This window comes from Salmo salar, chromosome ssa01 (genome assembly GCF_905237065.1).
Source record: "Salmo salar chromosome ssa01, Ssal_v3.1, whole genome shotgun sequence".
In the NCBI taxonomy this organism is placed as follows: Eukaryota; Metazoa; Chordata; class Actinopteri; order Salmoniformes; family Salmonidae; genus Salmo; species Salmo salar.
Window position 1 is genome coordinate 133965860 of NC_059442.1, and position 19302 is coordinate 133985161.

Sequence of the window (19302 nt, forward strand, 5' to 3'; positions counted from 1 at the left end):
TTATGGACAACCCATAATGCAACAGCCCCTGCAAACTTGCTGTCATGGTGTCCTAATTTCCTTCTTCTGTTTTTTTTTAGGTTGGCCTCATTCCCTGTTCAGTTCAACAGAGATCACTAGACACAATGCCACTAGACCTAGTCAAATCCCCAATGTGAGAAAATATTATTGCAATATACAGAGAATCATACTCTGTCTTAAAATGGCACATATCAGTGTAATGTCAACACTTTTCTGTCTGGAACTCTTGATAGCAACTAGCTGACTGAACTCAATGCAACAATTCTGACTAATTACAAATCACTCATCACTGCCATGGTGAAGCTACAGTATCGGGCCTGTTGGGATGAAACTATTGTCCTTTCAGTGCATCTTACAGCTGCTGTCAACACCAGCCTGTGCTGCAGTAAGAGGGACATACCATACTATGATGGCTTTCCTGCTTAACCTTCATGTGTCAGAGACTCATATTATGTACTCTAGTGGCTCTTATGTCATCTAAAAATCTATATTTAAAGTTATGTTTGAATGAAAATGAGAACAATCATACATGATTTACCTAAGCATAAATGTGTCATTGATCAACATTGCTATCCAGAATGATTATTTAAGAAAAAACAAAGTAGAGATGTTTGTCCCACCTTCTCTATTTCTTGCGGCTCAGTACTAAATTATGTGTTGGATTGTGACAGATTTGTTTCCTGCTTGCTGCTGTTGATAACATACCATACCTGGGGCAAATTACACCAACTCTATAGGCAGAGTGTGTTCGGATTATTCATTTATGGGAACGAGGCTATGTGCAACAGTTCTGATGATTGCGGGAAAATACATTTCAAGAGCAACTTGGACGATAAACTTTCCCACTCCATTGGGACGGCTAAAAAGTATTCAAAAAGTATACAATCATTTGGGAGGTTGGCCTAGCCCTAGGCTATCTAAGTCATTGTTTAGCAGGGTCATTAGTCCTATTTGAGCAAAATATACGCTAACCATGTTTTATACAAGCAATATCAATATATGCAAACTTTTGAATTCCCTCCCCTTTCAAATAGCATCATCCCAACCTGTCAATGTTGTTTGCTGCTTTCACTGGTGTTTATTTCACTACTATTATTGAGCCTGAAAACAGACGCTACTGCCCCTCCTCTCCGCGCCTCATCGACCACCTTCCCGCCGCAGCCCACACTGCGCGCCCAAGCGAGCGGGGTCGGAATTCGAACCAGAGCAGTGGTGCTGATGAACAGCTCCTCGGCAGAGAGGAGTCCACACTGGACAGTCGGTGACAGAAGAGGGAGTTTTAAAAACGGTTTGAAAGGTGAATGAATGGACTCAAACTTAAAGTTGAAAATAACACTTTTGGATTCGTTCAGAACAGGTTAGCAAGGTGTTGTTTACACAGTTGTTTACATTTCATGTAGCTAGGCTATCTCTAATATCTAGCTAGCACAGTGACGTAACGTTAAATACATGTCCCATACTAGTATTGTTGTAGCATTGGGAGCTAGCTTGCAACGTTAACTTATCTAGCTAACTAGACAGTCAGGTATGGGTCAGGTAACTACGCGGGATAGCTAAATGTAAAGCTAGCTGTGTCTCTGTGGTTAGCTAGCTAGCTGTAAGTATGCCAGGTTTATCAACTAACCACAAATAGAACAATGAACATCTTTGAACTAATATTAGCTAGCTACAGTAACTGTGGCTATTTATCTTTCAGGAGATGATACCACCCGCAGAATGACGGCGATTCTCAGAAATTCTGGAAGTAACGTTAACGTTAATCATCACACCTCATCACATGATTTCAGGTACAGACAGCTAATCACATCACCAGTCTGTCACTTGTCTGAACTAGCTTACTCTGAAAAGCTTGGCAGGCAAACCGTATGGTTTAGGTTAACGTTATGGTTTGCTAAGAGCCCCCCTCTCTCTCTCTCTCTCTCTCTCTCTCTTTCACTCTATCACCCCCCGTGTGTGTGAAAATATGCAAACAAACATTACAATGAATACATCAGCACTGTTTTAGTCCTGCTGTTTGGGGCAATGGAGGAGAGGGGGAGATGTATCCCTGGGTGTCTGGTGGTGGGGACTTTGGGGGGCTGGCCTCAAAAATAGAAAACAAGGGGACACTGCTTGTAGTTACTCCTGGGGGGAGGACTTGCTTCACTGCCTTTCTAATTTGTACTGGTAATCGAAGGGGGTGGACACATCGAACACTCCTTTACAAGTTCGAGTAAAGAACAGCTTTTTTCCTGGGCAATCAGAGCTCACTTCAACTAGGTTATTGTTCAGTGCACTGGACCTGCTTGTCTCTAGCCTTCACATTGTGTTTGTTTGGAGTTCACCTAGCGACGTTGTTGAGTAAAGGGACTTTTACCTCAGAAGGAATCATTATTTTGTGCTAAGCTAAATTGAGCGGTATTATTTGTGGCACATGGATGTTTCCCTCAAAAGGTTGGTGTTTTTTCTGATTTTTATGTTTAGTGACTTTTCAAGCAATCAAGTTTGGAGATTGTTCGCAGTCAAATTGTCATTGAATGAACTACAGTCACTTTTATCATGCTGAATATTCTGTTCCCACATTAATGTAACTTTATTGTAATGTTCTCACTGTAGTCTAATTTCTTATGCTTAATTAACTTGTTTCTTAACTCATAGCCTATGGCCCATTGATTGAAACCCAGATCAGCTCTTTTATCATTAGCCTACTTTCAATGGAGTTAATTCAACACATTGACCAAACCCTGACTGCCAAATGAACCACAATCAAACTTCAATGGCCTGTTTGTAGACCGGGTTTTCACATTATATTACTTATAGTTATTAACCATTCCCATTTTTAGCTTGTTGGTATGAAATGGTCAACACAGGGTCTCCAAGCAACACGTTGTTTTTATCATGTGACTGAAAATAAGTCTACCTACTGATAGCAGTGTGTGGGTGAAGCTGTAAGGCCAGACTGATGTCATTTTGTATGCAACATGCATGTTATTGTAACGTCTGTTTAGAAGAGTCAACAGCATTAAGCCTGCCTTCCAGGCTATGGCTCCCCTCGGGGAGTCCGCTTCAGTAGAGAATGGTTGGTTGTAGTGCAGAGGGTCTGGTGGTGACAGAGAGGCAGATGGCTCTCTTTTAACTCGCTTGTCAATTAGCTGTCACTCAACCAGATGAATGCAGGCTTTGGTCATCATGGGGATGGGGGTGGAGTGGGTTGGGACAATCCGGGAACAGCCCTCTGGAAACAATAGAGCCACGTGCCACTGGGCTGGGGACTGTCGTTTGGGACACAATAACTAATCATTATTCAATGGCCAGACCAACTGTTGCAGACAATGTGCACACTGTGTACCCGACCCTACTCCACATTTTCTGTACCGTGGGTGTGCGTCTGTGTATTGTGATTCAGCCAATGGAGCATTAGGATCAGTGGTCACCAGATGTTACATCACCTTGTTTTTCACTGTCTGGAACTGGAAAGTAACATGCTCATTAAAATGAAGAAAATGTCCTTTATGCAAACAAAAATATAAACACAACATGTGAAGTGTTGGTCCCATGTTTCATAAGGTGAAATAAAATATCCCAGAAATGTTCCATATGCACAAAAACCTTATTCCTGTTAGTGAGCATTTCTCCTTTGCCAAGATAATCCATCCACCTGACAGATGTGGCATATCAAGAAGCTGATTAAACAGCATGATCATTACACAGGTGCACCTTCTGCTGGGGGCAATAAAAGGCCACTCTAAAATGTGCAGTTTTGTCATATGACACAGATGTCTCAACTTTTTAAGGAGCGTGCAATTGGCATGCTGACTGCAGGAATGTCCACCAGAGCTGTTCCCAGAGAATTGAATGTTCATTTCTCTACCATAATGTCATTTTAGAGAATTTGGCAGTACGTCCAGCCAGCCTCACAATCGCAGACCACGTGTATTGTATTGTGTGGGCGAGCGGTTTACTGGTGTCAACGTTGTGAACAGAGTGCCCCCATGGTGGCGGTGGGGTTATTTTATGGGCAGGCATAATGAAGAGATACCGTAACGAGATTCTGAGGCCCATTGTCGTGCCATTCATCCGCCGCCATCACCTCATATGCATGGCGCCATGATCTTTAAACAATTCCTGGAAGCTTGAAAAATGTCCCAGGTCTTCCATGGCCTGCATACTCACCAGGCATGTCACCCATTGAGCATGTTTGGGATGCTCTGGATCAACGGGTTACGGCAGCGTGTCCAGTTCCAGCCAATGTCCAGCAACTTCGCACAGCCATTGAAGAGGATTGGGACAACATTCCAAAAGCCACAGTCAACAGCCTGATCAACTCTATGCGAAGGAGAGGTCGCGCTGCATGAGGAAAATGGTGTTCACATCAGATACTGAATGGTTTTCTGATCCACGCCCCTACTTTTTTTTTAAGGTATCTGTGACCAACAGATCCATATCTGTATTCCCAGTCATGTGAAATCAATAGATTAGGGCCTAATTAATTTATTTTAAATGACTGATTTCCTTAAATGAACTGTAACTCAGTAAAAATGTTCAAATTGTTGCATGTTTCGTTTATATTTTTGTTCAGTGTATTTTACATTTCAACTCAATACAAGCGAAAAAAGAAGAATAGCACGTTAGCAAAAGTTTCAGTGACCTCTTGTCTTGATAAGCTGAGGGCAGTGGCAATATACATTATAAGGAATATGTTTATCCCATAGCTCCCTTACAGTAGATGTAACCAGCTCATTGTGTGTGTGTCTGTCAGGCTACTGACCACTGAGCCGCCCCAGCAGAGTGAGGAGCTGGGGGACCTGCAGTCTCTGTCCTGGCTAACCACCGTGGATGTACCCAGGCTGCAGCAGATGGCCACAGGCAGACTGGCCTTCAACAACGCAGGACCCCAGAGCAGCATACTGGAACTACACACAGGTGAGACACAATACACACACACACACACACACACACACACACACACACACACACACACACACACACACACACACACACACACACACACACACACAAGCCAAAAAACACATATACACACCTGGCCTGAAACATAAACTCTTTTTTTCAGACCAGCAAAGCAACATGAGTACAGCACTAGGATATAATACCATGGCCCCTCCACATAGCAACATGCAAAACACTTATATTGGAATGAACTACCTCAACAATCAAAATGGAAATGTAAGTATTTTTTGGGGTCTTATTATTGTAGTTATTTTTTAAATCAACACTTCTTCCCCTCCTACTGTGTGTCTTTGTCTTTCAGATGGCAGGATTGCCAGGAAGTGCTGTGCCTGCCTCAGAATACCAGTCCTCCCCAGCCCACTACTTCCACTCCCCCCAGCAGGCCTACAGCCCAGCTCAGGCTGTGCAACAGGTAACACATCCACTGACTGTTTCAGAAGTGTTTCTGAACTCTTATGAACGTAAGACTGTATGTCAGAAATATGCAGAGTATTTCTAGCACTTGTAATTGATTCAAAGACAGCCTAATATGTCTCTTGTTTTGCTTTTTCCCAGCATTCCCCCAGCAGCCTGTACAACAGCACCTCCTACCATAAGCAGAACCTGTATGATCAGCAAGCAGCAGTCATGAGCATCACCAACCCCCACAACAACCAGGATCTGCTACAACAACCCAAGGCCTTCCCTAAACCTATCTACTCCTACAGGTAGGACACACTGACCTCTCCTTTTTCCATTTCCATTTAATCGGTGCAGTTTTAACACAGTGTGTAAAGCAGACTATTGGTCAGAACAATTGGAACTGAGCAAAAATGAAAATGCATGATATTTGACGGTTTTTGCCAGCTGCCTGATTTCTATGGCCTTGAAGAACAGCCGGACAGGCAGCCTCCCTGTCAGTGAGATCTACGGCTTCATGAAGGAGCACTTCCCTTACTTCAAGGTGAGGAGCAGAGAGATACTGCTTTACACACCTGAGATTGTCAGGTCTCGTGGAAGTTTGGGAACATCAGCAACATTATATATGATCAGTGTAATGTTTTTTACTGATGTATGGTTCTCCACCCTACAGACGGCGCCTGACGGCTGGAAGAACTCTGTGAGACACAACCTGTCTCTGAACAAGTGCTTTGAGAAGGAGGAGAACAAGCAGGGAGGCTCCTCCTCTACCTCTCGTAAGGGCTGTCTGTGGGCCCTCAACCCAGCCAAGATCAACAAGATGGAGGAGGAGATGCAGAAGTGGAAACGCAAGGACCTGACTGCCATCCGCCACAGCATGGCCAACCCAGGTGAGACCTGGGAGGAAAGGATGGGAGTGGAAACATGACAATAATTGCAACATTCTGATTCATTATATAATATTGCTTGATGAGTGTTTATAGCTAATGCTCTTGTATTGGCTCTCAGATGAGCTGGATAGGTTGATCACAGACCGACCGGACGGCTGCCGGAGAAAGCCCTGTGATCCCAGGAGGACATGTGTCCCGTCCAGGTCCTGTGGTCCCCCGCTGTCTGGACATCTGCAGTCCTCCCTCCCCTTCCACCTCCAGGCCCAGAATCACACCCTCCAAGGAGAACCCAGCTCCCCTGTACCCACCCGGACCCCTCCCCTCCATGCTGTTCCAGACTACTCCCACAGCCCCTTCCCCCAGCCGCAGCCCTACAGACACCCCTATAGCCACAGCTTGTACAGCCTCCACCCAGACGTCACAGCCGAGGTGGACGCTCTGGACTCCAGTATCATGGAGTTTGCCGGTGGGTTCTGATGAGGATAGGAGGGATGTCACCATATGTTTAAAATCAAAATGCCATATTTGTTGATCACATTTATCAAAACAGATGGTCTTCACCATAACTGTCTGTTTTAAACTATGGTGATAATGTGTTTGTTTCTGTCTTTCAGGGAGCCTATGGGAGGAGATGAAGGAGGAGGGCTTCAGCTTGGAGTCTCTGGGTACCTTTAACCACTCTGACTGTGAGCTGACTGGCCCCAGCACTGGACAGCCCCTGGTGGACCGACAGGTGGCCGGGCTATACACCACCCTGGACACAGCACCAGCTGTCCCCTCCCAGTACATCACAACCACAGAGGCCAGGGGCCAGGCCATCGCCCAGCTCTGACTTTGACTTTGAAACACTGATATACAGTGTATTAAACACTGAAATACACCAGGACAGACTATGAGAAGATCATTACTGTTGAACCTGAAAGTCCCCGCACCAACTGTATGAGAATCCTGAACTTTTCCACACCTGACAGGATGTCTCACCCAGTCTGTTTTTTTTTTTTTTTTTTTTCCTGATTCCTGTTTCAACACCAAAGCACACAAGAAGCAGCCAAAATCAACAAGCATGGGCATGTTTGATTGCGTCTGTCAGCCTTTTAGAGTGATGAGGATGAAGCGTTTTTGTGTGTGTGGATCTTCGGCGGTAAAATGCAATGCCACTTTATTTCTACAAGAGCCGGAGTCAATGTTTGTTTCTGTGAAGATATGTAGACGTTGTCATGGAAACTGATCTGTTACCCAGGCTATTCCTTGTGGAGGAAAAGTCTTACTGATTTACTAGCTTGTGCAAACAATACTTTTTATTTTACGGGATTTGACTGTGGTACTGTAGCTTGATAGGCTATGTTTGTAGTACTATAGTACTGCTAGGTAGGCATTATCTCTGCATTTTCTGTGTATTTATTTTGGTTCATTTGTATTTATTTACTATGCTCTGAGTAAATTCTCCAAAATGACTCTTGATGCCACGCCGTACAATTATTTTATATTGTAATATAGAGGACTTTTACATGTTATTTCAGAAATACTAAAAACATTTAACTAAAGATTGTTAATGTAAAGGTATTAAAGCCTTAGCAGATTCACCTGTTTTAACCTGACAATAGACTCCTGTGCCTACTATGGGTTTGTCTAACCGTAAATATTTACACATGCCATTTGCTATTGTTACTAAAGACTTTAATCTTGAGATGAATCTGACAGACGGCTATACCCCTCTGATGGCCGTGACTCTGCTCCGATGGTGTCTCAGGGGAAGTGGGATATGCAAAAAAAAAAAAAAAAAAACATTTCTATTTCACACCCCCCTAATTGACCTTTGACCTTGAGGTTTTTCAACTGGTTCACTTGAATGTCAATAGTGCACTTTGGTAGCGTGGTGCAAGAGCACCGTCTACTGTCAGTCTAGAGTATTGCGACAAAGTGCTTATTTTCATATCCATACTGTGTACATATCCCAAGTACCATTTGTAAAAGTGGTTGTGTAACCCTTATGTATAGGTAATACATAGTAGTGACAATGGTAAAATTAGGCAGTATGAGGCCAATGGTTTAAAGTTCATTGTCTTTTACATCCTTCTTCCTACCTCTCCCAAAGGTTGTTTACAGTAGATTTAACTCCTCCCTCTCCCTTCCATGAGGGCCTAATTCCGATTGGATGACTGACTGTAATTTGAGATAGAAGATGCCCCAGCAGGTTTAACCAACTCAACAACACCTGAAACCAGGTGCTCTCAGTCCCTGTCCTTCAGCCTTATGAACATGAGCAACTGGGGGAAAACATCCAACATAAGTTACCAGCAATGGAGGGATCCTGAAATCAGGTACAGTAAATATCTAAGTCTCATAAATTCTAGCTTACTGGAGTTTTATATTGATGGAATCACACTTAACGATAAGTTGAAGTGCAAGGTGAATGACCTAGTTTTCCGTTAGATATACCTGTAGGGGAATCATGGGGGGAAGAAAACTGGATTCTTTGCATAGCTGGGTTGTTCCATGAAATGAGTGCCCTTTTATATTTTATGTAGAAATTGTGCACCAATATTGAATTTTAAAATCCTGTTATACACTGAAATAAAACGTAAACGCAACATGTAAAGTGTTTCATGAGCTGAAATAAAAGATCCCAGAAATGATCCATATAAACAAAAGGCTTATTTCTCTAAAATGTTGTGCATAAATTTGTTTCCATCCCTGTTAGTGAGCATTTATCATTTGCCAAGATAATCCACCTGACAGCCATATCAAGAAGCGTATTAAAGAGCATGATCATTACAAAGGTGCACCTTGTGCTGAGGACAATAAAGGGCCACTCTAAAATGTGCACTTTTGTCACAACACAATGCCACAGGTGTCTCAAGTTTTGAGGGAGTGTGCAATTGGCATGCTGACTGTAGGAATGTCCACCAGAGCTGTTGCCAGAGAATTGTTCATTTCTTTACCAACGTCGTTTTAGAGAATTTGGCAGTACGTCCAACCAGCCTCACAACCGCAGACCATGTGTATGGCGTTGTGTGGGCAAGTGGTTTGCTGATGTCAACATTGTGAACAGAGTGCCCAATGGTGGCAGTGGGGTTATGGTATGGGCAGGCATAAACTACAGACAACAAACACAATTGCATTTTATCGATTGGCAATTGGAATGCACAAACACTGCGACGAGTTCCTGAGGCCCATTTTTTTAAAAGGTATCTGTAACCAACAGATGCATATCTGTATTTGGAGGCGGGGGTCAAAACCAGGAGGGTGAGAAAAGCGAGACTGGGGAAACGCAGGCGCTGAGACACAAACCACTGGTAGGCTTGAAAAAAAAAAAAGACAAACTGGCACAGACAGACAGAAAACACAGGTGTAAATACCATGGGATAAGTGGTGAAGATGTGTGACACCTGGAGGGGGTGGAGACAAGGACAAGGACAAGTACAGGTGAAGCAGATCAGGTCATGACAGCTAACTTCCCCAAATTCTGCGTTAAGATTTAACCCACTTAAACCCAAAATGTCTCCCAAGCTTTCACCACCATTGTAAAGCCCTATTTATTAAGTTGCTTTGACAAAGTAATTTCTAAATAATAATTATTTATTTAATGTATGACTCATTAGTGATTCATGTACATCTGTCCCACATTTTAAGGTCAACCCTGTTACTTGAAGTCTTGTTTTAATGTGGTGAAACTAGTCCTTTAAAAAAATATATTAAAAAAAAGAATACATTTGAATATCTATTTTAATCAAACCATAGTGTAAAAGCAGGTGAGCTGGTTCTACTGTTTTTGGCCATTTTCTGGTATTTTGTGGTGGAAAAGGGACTGGGTCGAAGATAACATGTCAACCGTGTTACCCATAGATAGGCTAGAAATGTTGAAATATTTTTATTTTTAATTGTGAAGCTTACTTTCAATTACGCCTCCGTGTTGCACACAATAAACGTCCATTCCCCTTGTCACATGGGGATTTATAAGATGAAATCTTCAACATGTTACAGTCAACCCTGTTACTTTATTTGGCACTTAATAGGCACTTGCCTCTTGAGATGGGATAACATGTTTTTCTATTTAGTTGAACATGTGCTCTTTATGACAGAATGTTAAAATGAGGTGAAATCAAATGTTGTTTTTTACCAAGTCACACTACTCAAAAGGCACCCAATTGCTGGAATGACCCAGGTACTCTGGGCGTGCCATGTTATCAGTAGATTGATTCCTGTTGCTGTTGTTCTCATTTATATTTGTATTTATTAAGGATCCCCATTAGCTGCTTCTGATTCTACTGCAGTTACCTGATGTGGAATATAGTTCCATGTAGCCATGGTTTTACGGAGTACTGTTCTTGACTTGGGGATTGTGAAGAGACCTCTGGTGGCATGTCTTGTGGGGTATGCATGGGTCTCCGAGCTGTGTGCTAGTAATTTAAACAGACCTCTGGTGGCATGTCTTGTGGGGTATGCATGGGTCTCCGAGCTGTGTGTTAGTAATTTAAACCGACACCTCGGTGCATTCAGCATGCCAACACTTCTTACAAAAACAAGTAGTGATGAAGTCAATCTCTCCTCCACTTTGAGCCATGAGAGAATTACATGCATATTATTAATGTTAGCTCTCAGTGTACATTTAAGTGCCAGCCATGCTGCCCTGTTCTGAGCCAATTGTAATTTTCAGAGGTCTCTCTGTGGTACCTGACCACACGACTGGTGCGACAGAACTAGAACCTGTAGGACCTGCCTTGTTGATAGTGTTGTTAAGAAGGCAGAGCACCGCTTTATTATGGACAGACTTCTCCCCATCTTAGCTACTGTTGTATCAATATGTTTTGACCATGACAGTTTACACTCCAGAGTTACTCCAAGCAGTTTAGTCACCTCAGCTTGCTCAATTTTCACATTATTTATTACAAGATTTACTTGAGGTTTAGGGTTTAGTGAATGATTTGTCCCAAATACAATGCTTTTAGTTTTTGAAATATTTAGGACTAACTTATTCCTTGCCACCCATTCTGAAACTAACTGCAGCTCTCAATAATGTCAAAAGCTGCACTGAAGTCTAACAAAACAGCTCCCACAATCTTTTTATCATCAATTTCTCTCAGCCAATGATCAGTCATTTACAGTGGTGTAAAACTACTTTTGAGTACTTTTAAGTAGTTTTTGGGGGTATCTGTACTTTACTTTACTATTTATATTGTTGACAACTTTTACTCCACTACATTCCAAAAAAATAAATAATGTACTCCTTACATTTTCGATGACACCTAAAAGCACTCGTTACATTTTGAATGCTTAACAGGACAGAAATGTGTCTAATTCACACACTTATCAAGAGAACATCTGGTCGACTCACTAAACACAAATGCTTCGTTTGTAAATTATGTCTGCGTTTTGAGCGTTGGTGGCTATCCGTAAATTAAAAAAACAAGAAAGTCATGTTGTCTGGTAAGACATTTTAAATGATTTATACTTTTACTTTGATACTTAAGTACATTTAAAACCCAATACTTTTAGACTTTTACTCAAGTAGTATTTTACTGGGTGACTTTTACTTGAGTCATTTTTTTAAAAGGAATCTTTACTTTTACTAAAGTATGAAAATTGGGTACTTTTTCCACCACTGGTCATTTAAGTGCCGTGCTTGTTGAATGTCTTTCCCTATAAGCATGTTGAGAGTATGTTGTCAATTTGTTTACAGTAAAATAGCATTGTATCTGGTCGAACACAATTCTTTTCCAAAAGTTTACTAAGGGTTGGTAACAGGCTGATTGATCGGCTATTTGAGCCAGTAAAGTTGGCTTTACTATTCTTGGGTAGCGGAATTACTTTCGCTTCCCTCCAGGCCTGAGGGCACAAACGTTCTAGTAGGCTTTGATTGAAGATATGGCAAATAGGAGTGGCAATGTCGTTCGCTATTATCCTCAGTAATTTTCCATCGAAGTTGTCAGACCCCGGTGGCTTGTCATTGTTGATAGACAACAATCTTTTTTCACTTCTTCCACACTCACTTTACAGAATTCAAAATTACAATGCTTATCTTTCATAATTTGATCAGTTATACTTGGATGTGTAGTGTCAGCGTTAGTTGCTGGCACGTCATGCCTATGTTTGCTAATCTTGCCAATGAAAATAATCAAAGTAATTGCCAATATCAGTGGGATTTGTGATGAATGAGCCATCTAATTCAATGAATGATGGAGCTGAGTTGACCTTTTTGCCCAACATTTCATTTAAGGTGTACCAAATCGTTTTACTTTCAGTCTTTATTTGTTTCATAGTAGAGTTTCTTCTTCTTATTCGGTTTAGTCACATCTTTTCTCAATTTGCAATAGTTTGCGTAGCCTATTGAATAGTCATCATGGACAATACAGTAGATTCAGTATGAAATAAACCAATGGCGTTCAGGAAGTCACATCAGGATGTTGTCATTCTCTAGATCTATTGCTTTCTCTGTAGTGTTTAAGATGTGTGTTGTTTGGTTTCAGTGTGGTGACGTTTCGAGGTACAGCGGGAGACAGTCTGCGTCACGATGAGGAGGATCAGTGTGGAGACTATGAGGTCTACACCACGGGGATGCACACTGTGGACCTTGGGGAGCGCAGGACAGGACAGGACCCCACTGAAGGTTTCACATACTGATTTATATTTTGTTTCATCCACATCTATTGACTGCTCATTTGTTGTTTAGAATTACCTGATGCTCTTGAACCCATGGATTTATGAAAATATGCTATTCAAACTAAATACTGAACCATACAAAGTCTCCCAAAGCTTGAGCTTGACCACTGTCCACTCAATTCATCAACACTATTTCTCAGTTTACCATTACTTATTGATACGAGAACACCTATACATTTTTAAATATGTGGCATTGTTATCTTGAATGTTACCCAACTTTTCATCCAATTAACACGAATTGTACACAAACGTCTATGCTACTTAAACAACCAATCAATCTCTCTCATCTAGAATACTCTTCTGACATCATCATTCAGCGCCTAATATCATGTTAGCGCTTGTCCAATTGTTACATTGAGTTAGTAACCACTTCTGATCATGGTTCATAATATTAATGAAGTTATTCCTGGTCTGATGTAGAACAAGCAGCATGTATGGGAAAGTTTGTGAACGATAGAACATGTAAGATGTTGTTTTGGGGATTTATTATAACTTGACCCCATCTTTCTCTCTGCCCTGTCAGATACCTTTACGGTGGAGGATGCAGTGGAGGCCATTGGCTTTGGAAAGTTTCAGTGGAAGCTTTCTATCCTTACTGGACTGTCATGGGTGAGAGAGTGGGATTGATTCCTATGACCGACATGACCTTAAATCTTTTCAATTTGTGGAACAACAACCCTTCCTAACCACGAGCTGCTCTCACTGACTCTCATGTTGTGTTTACTGTAGATGGCGGACGCCATGGAGATGATGATCCTGAGCATCATATCCCCTCAGTTGCACTGTGAGTGGATGCTGCCCAGCTGGAAGGTGGCTATGCTAACATCGGTCAGTCTCATTCTGTATCTAGACTGGGATTATTCTCTCATAAGCTTTATCGCATTGGTTTGATTACGCCATGTAGTCATCATCACATTAGACCTAATCATATAGGCTTCATTAAGGCTTGTGAGGGTAGCCACCAGCTAGAGAGGAAATGCTGAAGGCATACAGCCAACATTTTAATAGGATAGTATTTGTAGTAATCATTCATTGGGTGTCAATGTTACAGTGATGTCATCAGGTCACTTCTTCTCTCTCAGGTGGTGTTCATTGGGATGATGTTCAGCTCGACTCTATGGGGAAATATATCTGACAAGTACGGCAGAAAAGTAGTAAGTTTCAGTCTGCAATTGTTTAATCATTGGCTATGATTTGGTCATGTGATGGTGAAATACACTGAGTGTACAAAACCTGCTCTTTCCATGACATAGACTGACCAAGCTATGATCCCGTATTGATGTCACCTGTTAAATACACTTCAATTTTACCTTTATTTAACTAGGCAAGTCAGTTAAGAACAAATTCTTATTTTCAATGACAGCCTACCAGGGAACAGTGGGTTAACTGCCTTGTTCAAGGGCAGAACAACAGATTTTTACCTTGTCAGCTCAGGGATTCGATCTTGCAACCTTTCAGTTACTAGTCCAACACTCTAACCACTAGGCTACCTGCCGCCCCTGTTGAGTGTTGCAGTCCTTGACCCAAACTGGTGCGCAAGGCACCTACTACCATACCCTGTGGCGGCAGGTATCCAATATGTTGCATTACTGCCCCCAACTGGACTGTAAGTATAGATGGAGGGGAGGAGTCAGGTTAAATAAGGATTTTTAAGTCTTGAAACAATTGAGACATGACTTGTGAGTGTAGGGTTAGTTTGAAGGATGTTCTTTTATTTTGTATTACGAAGTATAATGGATTTATTTTATGGTCCAGTTGGGGGCAGTAATGCAACATATTGGATGCCAACCGCCATTAAACTCCAAAGAAGAAGAAGATATGGATTGCATAGGTGTGCCATTCAGAGGGTGAATGGGCAAGACAAAAGATTTTAAGTGCCTTTGAACAGGGTATGGTGGTAGGTGCCTGGCGCACAAGATGGGGCCAAGGACTGCAACAATGCTGGGTTTTTCACGGTCAACAGTTTCACGTGGGTATCAAGAATGGTCCACCACCCAAAGGATATCCAGCCAACTTGACATAACTGTGGGAAGCATTGGAGTAAACATGGGCCAGCATCCCTGTCGAACGCTTTCGAACACCTTCTAGAGTCCATGCCCCTAGGAATTGAGGCTGTTCTGAGGGCAAAAGGTCAGTATTAGGAAGGTGTTCCTAATGTTTTGTACACTGTGTATTTGTGTGGTGAACAGGGCCTGACGATGTGTATGATGTGGGTCCTATACTACGGCTTCCTCAGTGCCTTTTCCCCGACGTATGGCTGGGTCATGGTGCTGCGCGGCCTGGTGGGCTTTGGCATCGGAGGAGCCCCACAGTCGTGAGTGATGTACTACATAAGGCACATACAGCACACCTGACCTGGCTTCCTCAGTGCCGCACTCTGTTGCAATGCAGTGGAATAGAACACATCAGACTTTGTCCAGATTTCCAAGATGTCGTACATGAAAGATGATCATCATAAATTCACCCTAAATGCCACTTTAACAGTATCATGGAGATGCATTGTAAAGTACTGTTGAAATGACTGATGTCTTTGAAATGACTGCGTTAGTCTCTCAATCCGAGTTGAACCTTTCCTAAATGTGGTTTATCTGCAGTGGAGCTGATCAGGCTGAATTAACAGAACACTGTTATTGTAGCACACTGACATTCTCTCTTGGGACAGTTAGACCTGTGAAGATGGCAGAGCAACAATAACGCTCCAACCAGGAACAAAACAAGTGTATTTTTAGCCCTGAGTCTGATTGATAGAACTGGTTCCAGACTCAATGATTCAGGACCAGAAAATACTGCCTTTTGTTATGCTTTTGTTAATAAAATGCTGGCTGTTAGTAGTTTATTTTGTACTGAATGTAACTGATGCTGTAGAACTTTTTATTTTATAGCCAAGGTAACGGTTTAATTTTCTGACCAATACCGGGCTACCCTATTACCTGTAGAAGATAATGTTGTATGCCGTGCTTATTTGAATTCCCTATAGTTGTGCTCTGCATCAGGTATAAAAGTCATTTTTAGATTCATTAATGGACATTTTCTTTCAGGGTGACGTTGTACTCTGAGTTCCTCCCAAGGAAGTCAAGGGCCACCTGCGTTATGCTGATTGAGGTACTTTCTGTCCACTGGCCTTCATATTTGTACTAATTTGTACTAATGCATTAGTTTTATAAGAAAATAAACCATTTCTGGAGTAGTGTTCCATCCTACAGTGCTTAATCCTCTTGTCTTGGCGGCCATCAGATATTCTGGGCCCTTGGCGCTGTGTTTGAGGTCCTTCTGGCCATCTGGCTCATGCCTACCATGGGCTGGCGCTGGCTGCTTGGCCTGTCTACTGCACCCCTGGTGGTCTTTGTTACCTTCTGTTTTGTAAGTATTACGAATGAACTGAGACCTGCAGTATCTATGGTTCTGAGACAAAGGTTGACACGCATCACAAAGGTGGGTGATACTGAACACATAGGTAGTGGATGAAGTGTGTCATATGCATGTGTCTGTGTCTGATACAGTGGCTACCTGAGAGTCCCCGCTTTGATGTGCTTTCGGGAAACAGGGAAAATGCTATGAAAACGTTAAGACTCATCGCTGCTGACAATGGGAAGACCATGCCTCTTGGGAAGCTTATTGCCAATAAACAGGTGAAACCGTATAATTGGTGTGTGCATTCATGTGGTATATGTTTATCTGAGACCATCTTAGCTGACAACTTTTTGTGAATTCACAATTGCTTGGGTGTGCTTTTTATGTATTTGTAAAGCAGGAGGAGCGTGGTAGGATCCGAGATCTCTTAACTCCTCAATATCGCAGAACCACTCTTCTCCTGTGGTTTATATGGTAAGTCGATTTTGCTCTCATTATACAGGCATCTCATTAGCTCAACCAGTGCACCCCGTCCTCCCAGAACCTCAGAAACCCAGAGTTGGGCCCTTTGTGTGATCTGTGTTTGTATGGTTTCTGTCGCAGGTTTGCCAATGCCTTCTCCTACTATGGCCTGGTCCTCCTGACCACTGAGCTATTCCAGGCAGGAGACGCGTGTGGTGGTGAGTGACAGCTGGTCTGCATGTTACTCTGAAAGGTTGAAACTTCCCTTTTTGATAGTCTTAAGGAGAAACTCCTGCACCGGCCTAACGATCAAACATGGTAAACAGTCCTGCAAGCCTGCCCTTCTAGTTGCTCTTTTAGAACCTTTGACTTAAAAAATATGTACCTCCAGTCATCACCCAAGGTGCAAAGACTGAGCCAAAGTGCAACCTGGAATGCAAATACTTGACGTTAGATGACTACAAAGACCTACTCTGGACCACCTTAGCTGAATTTCCAGGTGAATGACATTTAAGGCATTTATGTACCATAGATACTGTTCAGCAGTAATTTAACGAAACTGAGTCTTGTGTTTTGTTGATGTGCTGAGTGGGACATTCTGTATTTCCGTTTTTTTTAATCCTGTCTCTGCAGGTCTTTTTGTGACATTGTTTGTGATCGATCGGATTGGCAGGAAGAAAAGCATGGCAATGTGTTTCCTGATGTTCTCTGTGTGCATTCTGCCCCTGTACGCTTGTGTTGGAAGGTAAGTGCACTCTTCACCTTGACCAGGTCCAAGATTGGAGAACCTTGGTAATCAAGGGCCTTCAATCTGAACTGGCCCATTTAGTCACTGATTTGGCTTCACCCATTCTCTTAACGCTGTGTGGGGGTGACAGCTGTGTTCATGCTCTGCTGATGTCTCATACACTTGGTCTACAGGGTAGCTCTGACAGTCTTCATCTTCATCGCCAGAGCGTTCATCACTGGGGGATTCCAAGTTGCTTATGTCTACACACCTGAGGTAAGCATTTTTTTTCTCCATCAGTAGGTACTTGACATCCAAAACCTCAGCTTCTGCTGTTGAGGACGTTTTGTATAAATCATTTGTTCTGTAGGTATATCCCACAGCCACCAGAGCTCTGGGCATCGGGACCTGCAGTGGGATGGCAAGGGGGGGTGCCCTTCTAACTCCCTTTGTGTCACAGGTAATCATGACCTTGTTTTACTTCATTTGAATCTAAGACACCCTGCCCCCTCAGAGGACTCCCGCCCTCTGGCTCCACACCACTGCTAACCTCCAGCTATTTTGGCCCATACAGGTGCTGCTCAAGAAGTCTGTGTACCTCACACTGTCTGTGTACTGCATCTTTTGCCTGCTGGCCACAGGAGCATCCATGCTGTTGCCCATTGAGACCACAGGCCTGGGCCTGCAGGAGTCTAGTCGAATCACAGCCGGTCAGGAGGAGATGAAAACAGGCCAGATGTCAAATGGCTCTGAGGCTTCACCAACGCAGACCAGCTATGGATCATCCTATAACAGCTGATGAGGACACTAGGGTGGAGTAAGGCGTTGAGAGAAATAAAGGGCACTTGATTATTCCCACTTCAGTCTTATCAAGTCATTTGTCACGGATGCCACACAAAAGGATATTAAAGATGGGACAGTTTACAAGCTGGAACCCCACGCAGACCTTATTGGATGGGAAGAGAACTCAAGTTACAGCACATTAGCAAGACTACACTTAAGTTTGCACACCAGCATTTTTAACGGGACTTTGATGACTGAGTATTTATAGATATTGTGTAGCCTGAGAGGCTCAGAGAATTTTTCTATGAATTTTGCTATAACTATTTTGATAATTTAAGAGTGTTAATTTTCATTATTGCAATACATGGGTGCATATCTGTGCATGAGTTCTGAAATGTGTGTACTATTGTTCCATGCTTGAATTTCCCACTTAAAATGCAAATATGGAAACCTTCCGAGTGGCGCACGGGTATAAGGCACTACATCACAGTGCTAGAGGCATTACTACAGACCCGGGTTTGGCCGGTGGGGCTTTACTTGGCTCATCACGCTCTAGCGACTGCTTGTGGCGGGCCGGGTGTCTGCAAGCTGACTCCGGTCACCAGTTGAACGGCGTTTCCTCTGACACATTGATGCGACTTGCGGGTGTTAAGGAGCGCAGTTAGGCGGGTCATATTTCGGTGGGCATAACATTGAATCCGTAGTACCTCATGAAAGTCATGGCTGTTGCCCTAACTTGCAGCAGGACAGTTAGTGTCCAGGGAGGCCCCTCTGAACAGGGTCCATGAAGTGGCCACACCCCTGGTGAAGTGCGCTACCACGGTCTGGAGTTGGTCTACCTGCTGCAGCGTATGATGTTGACACTGCATTGGTGTGCCAGTCTCTGTTTTGAGACAGTTTGGTGTTCTTCCTATAACACACACATATCTGTTCTATTTGATGAACAGTTCTTGTTGCAGCACGATATGCACTCAATGGCTTAACCGGGCAAAGTGTATGCAACTCATGACTCTCCTGTAAGGAGTGGGGAACCGGGTGAAATGCCGCTTCCCCCAATATGAT

The 19302-nt window shown here is 42.9% G+C and overlaps 2 protein-coding genes across 7 annotated transcripts; both read left to right on the forward strand.

Annotated features, from left to right (window-relative positions):
• The first annotated feature begins 1086 nt into the window (after positions 1 to 1086).
• Positions 1087 to 7711, forward strand: LOC106564405 (forkhead box protein N4). Of its 5 annotated transcripts, none has more exons than XM_014130501.2 (10): positions 1087 to 1318; positions 1718 to 1808; positions 4760 to 4923; positions 5072 to 5184; positions 5270 to 5380; positions 5524 to 5675; positions 5815 to 5911; positions 6041 to 6257; positions 6376 to 6723; positions 6872 to 7711. In XM_014130501.2, the coding sequence occupies exons 1-10, from the start codon at positions 1240 to 1242 to the stop codon at positions 7087 to 7089; spliced, it is 1590 nt and encodes a 529-aa protein (XP_013985976.1). In that variant the 5' UTR covers positions 1087 to 1239; the 3' UTR covers positions 7090 to 7711. The 5 variants fall into 5 exon arrangements, with proteins under 5 accessions (XP_013985976.1, XP_045545916.1, XP_013985983.1 ...); XM_014130508.2 differs by having other exon boundaries at positions 1089 to 1378; XM_045689960.1 differs by lacking the exon at positions 5072 to 5184 and having other exon boundaries at positions 1088 to 1318.
• Positions 7712 to 8085: 374 nt separating this feature from the next.
• LOC106564371 (synaptic vesicle 2-related protein) lies at positions 8086 to 18315 on the forward strand. 2 transcript variants are annotated; one of them, XM_014130433.2, is made up of 16 exons: positions 8086 to 8578; positions 12725 to 12864; positions 13441 to 13526; positions 13647 to 13745; positions 14000 to 14071; positions 15107 to 15231; positions 15956 to 16019; positions 16152 to 16277; positions 16418 to 16546; positions 16666 to 16742; positions 16872 to 16948; positions 17122 to 17229; positions 17364 to 17475; positions 17652 to 17733; positions 17828 to 17917; positions 18032 to 18315. In XM_014130433.2, exons 1-16 carry the CDS (start codon positions 8511 to 8513, stop codon positions 18254 to 18256), a joined length of 1680 nt encoding a protein of 559 aa, XP_013985908.1. In that variant the 5' UTR covers positions 8086 to 8510; the 3' UTR covers positions 18257 to 18315. The 2 variants fall into 2 exon arrangements, with proteins under 2 accessions (XP_013985908.1, XP_013985918.1); XM_014130443.2 differs by having other exon boundaries at positions 8088 to 8578; positions 16669 to 16742.
• The last annotated feature ends 987 nt before the right edge of the window (positions 18316 to 19302 follow it).

Bases quoted from the DNA above. Each gene is read 5' to 3' on its own strand.
- LOC106564405 (XM_014130501.2), top strand. From the start codon at position 1,240: ATGAACAGCTCCTCGGCAGAGAGGAGTCCACACTGGACAGTCGGTGAC. The intron at 1,809-4,759 runs GTACAGACAGCT...TGTGTCTGTCAG, and splicing joins ACCTCATCACATGATTTCAG to GCTACTGACCACTGAGCCGC. The intron at 5,676-5,814 runs GTAGGACACACT...GGTTTTTGCCAG, and splicing joins AAACCTATCTACTCCTACAG to CTGCCTGATTTCTATGGCCT.
- LOC106564371 (XM_014130433.2), top strand. From the start codon at position 8,511: ATGAACATGAGCAACTGGGGGAAAACATCCAACATAAGTTACCAGCAA. The intron at 8,579-12,724 runs GTACAGTAAATA...GTTTGGTTTCAG, and splicing joins TGGAGGGATCCTGAAATCAG to TGTGGTGACGTTTCGAGGTA. The intron at 16,547-16,665 runs GTGAAACCGTAT...GTATTTGTAAAG, and splicing joins AGCTTATTGCCAATAAACAG to CAGGAGGAGCGTGGTAGGAT.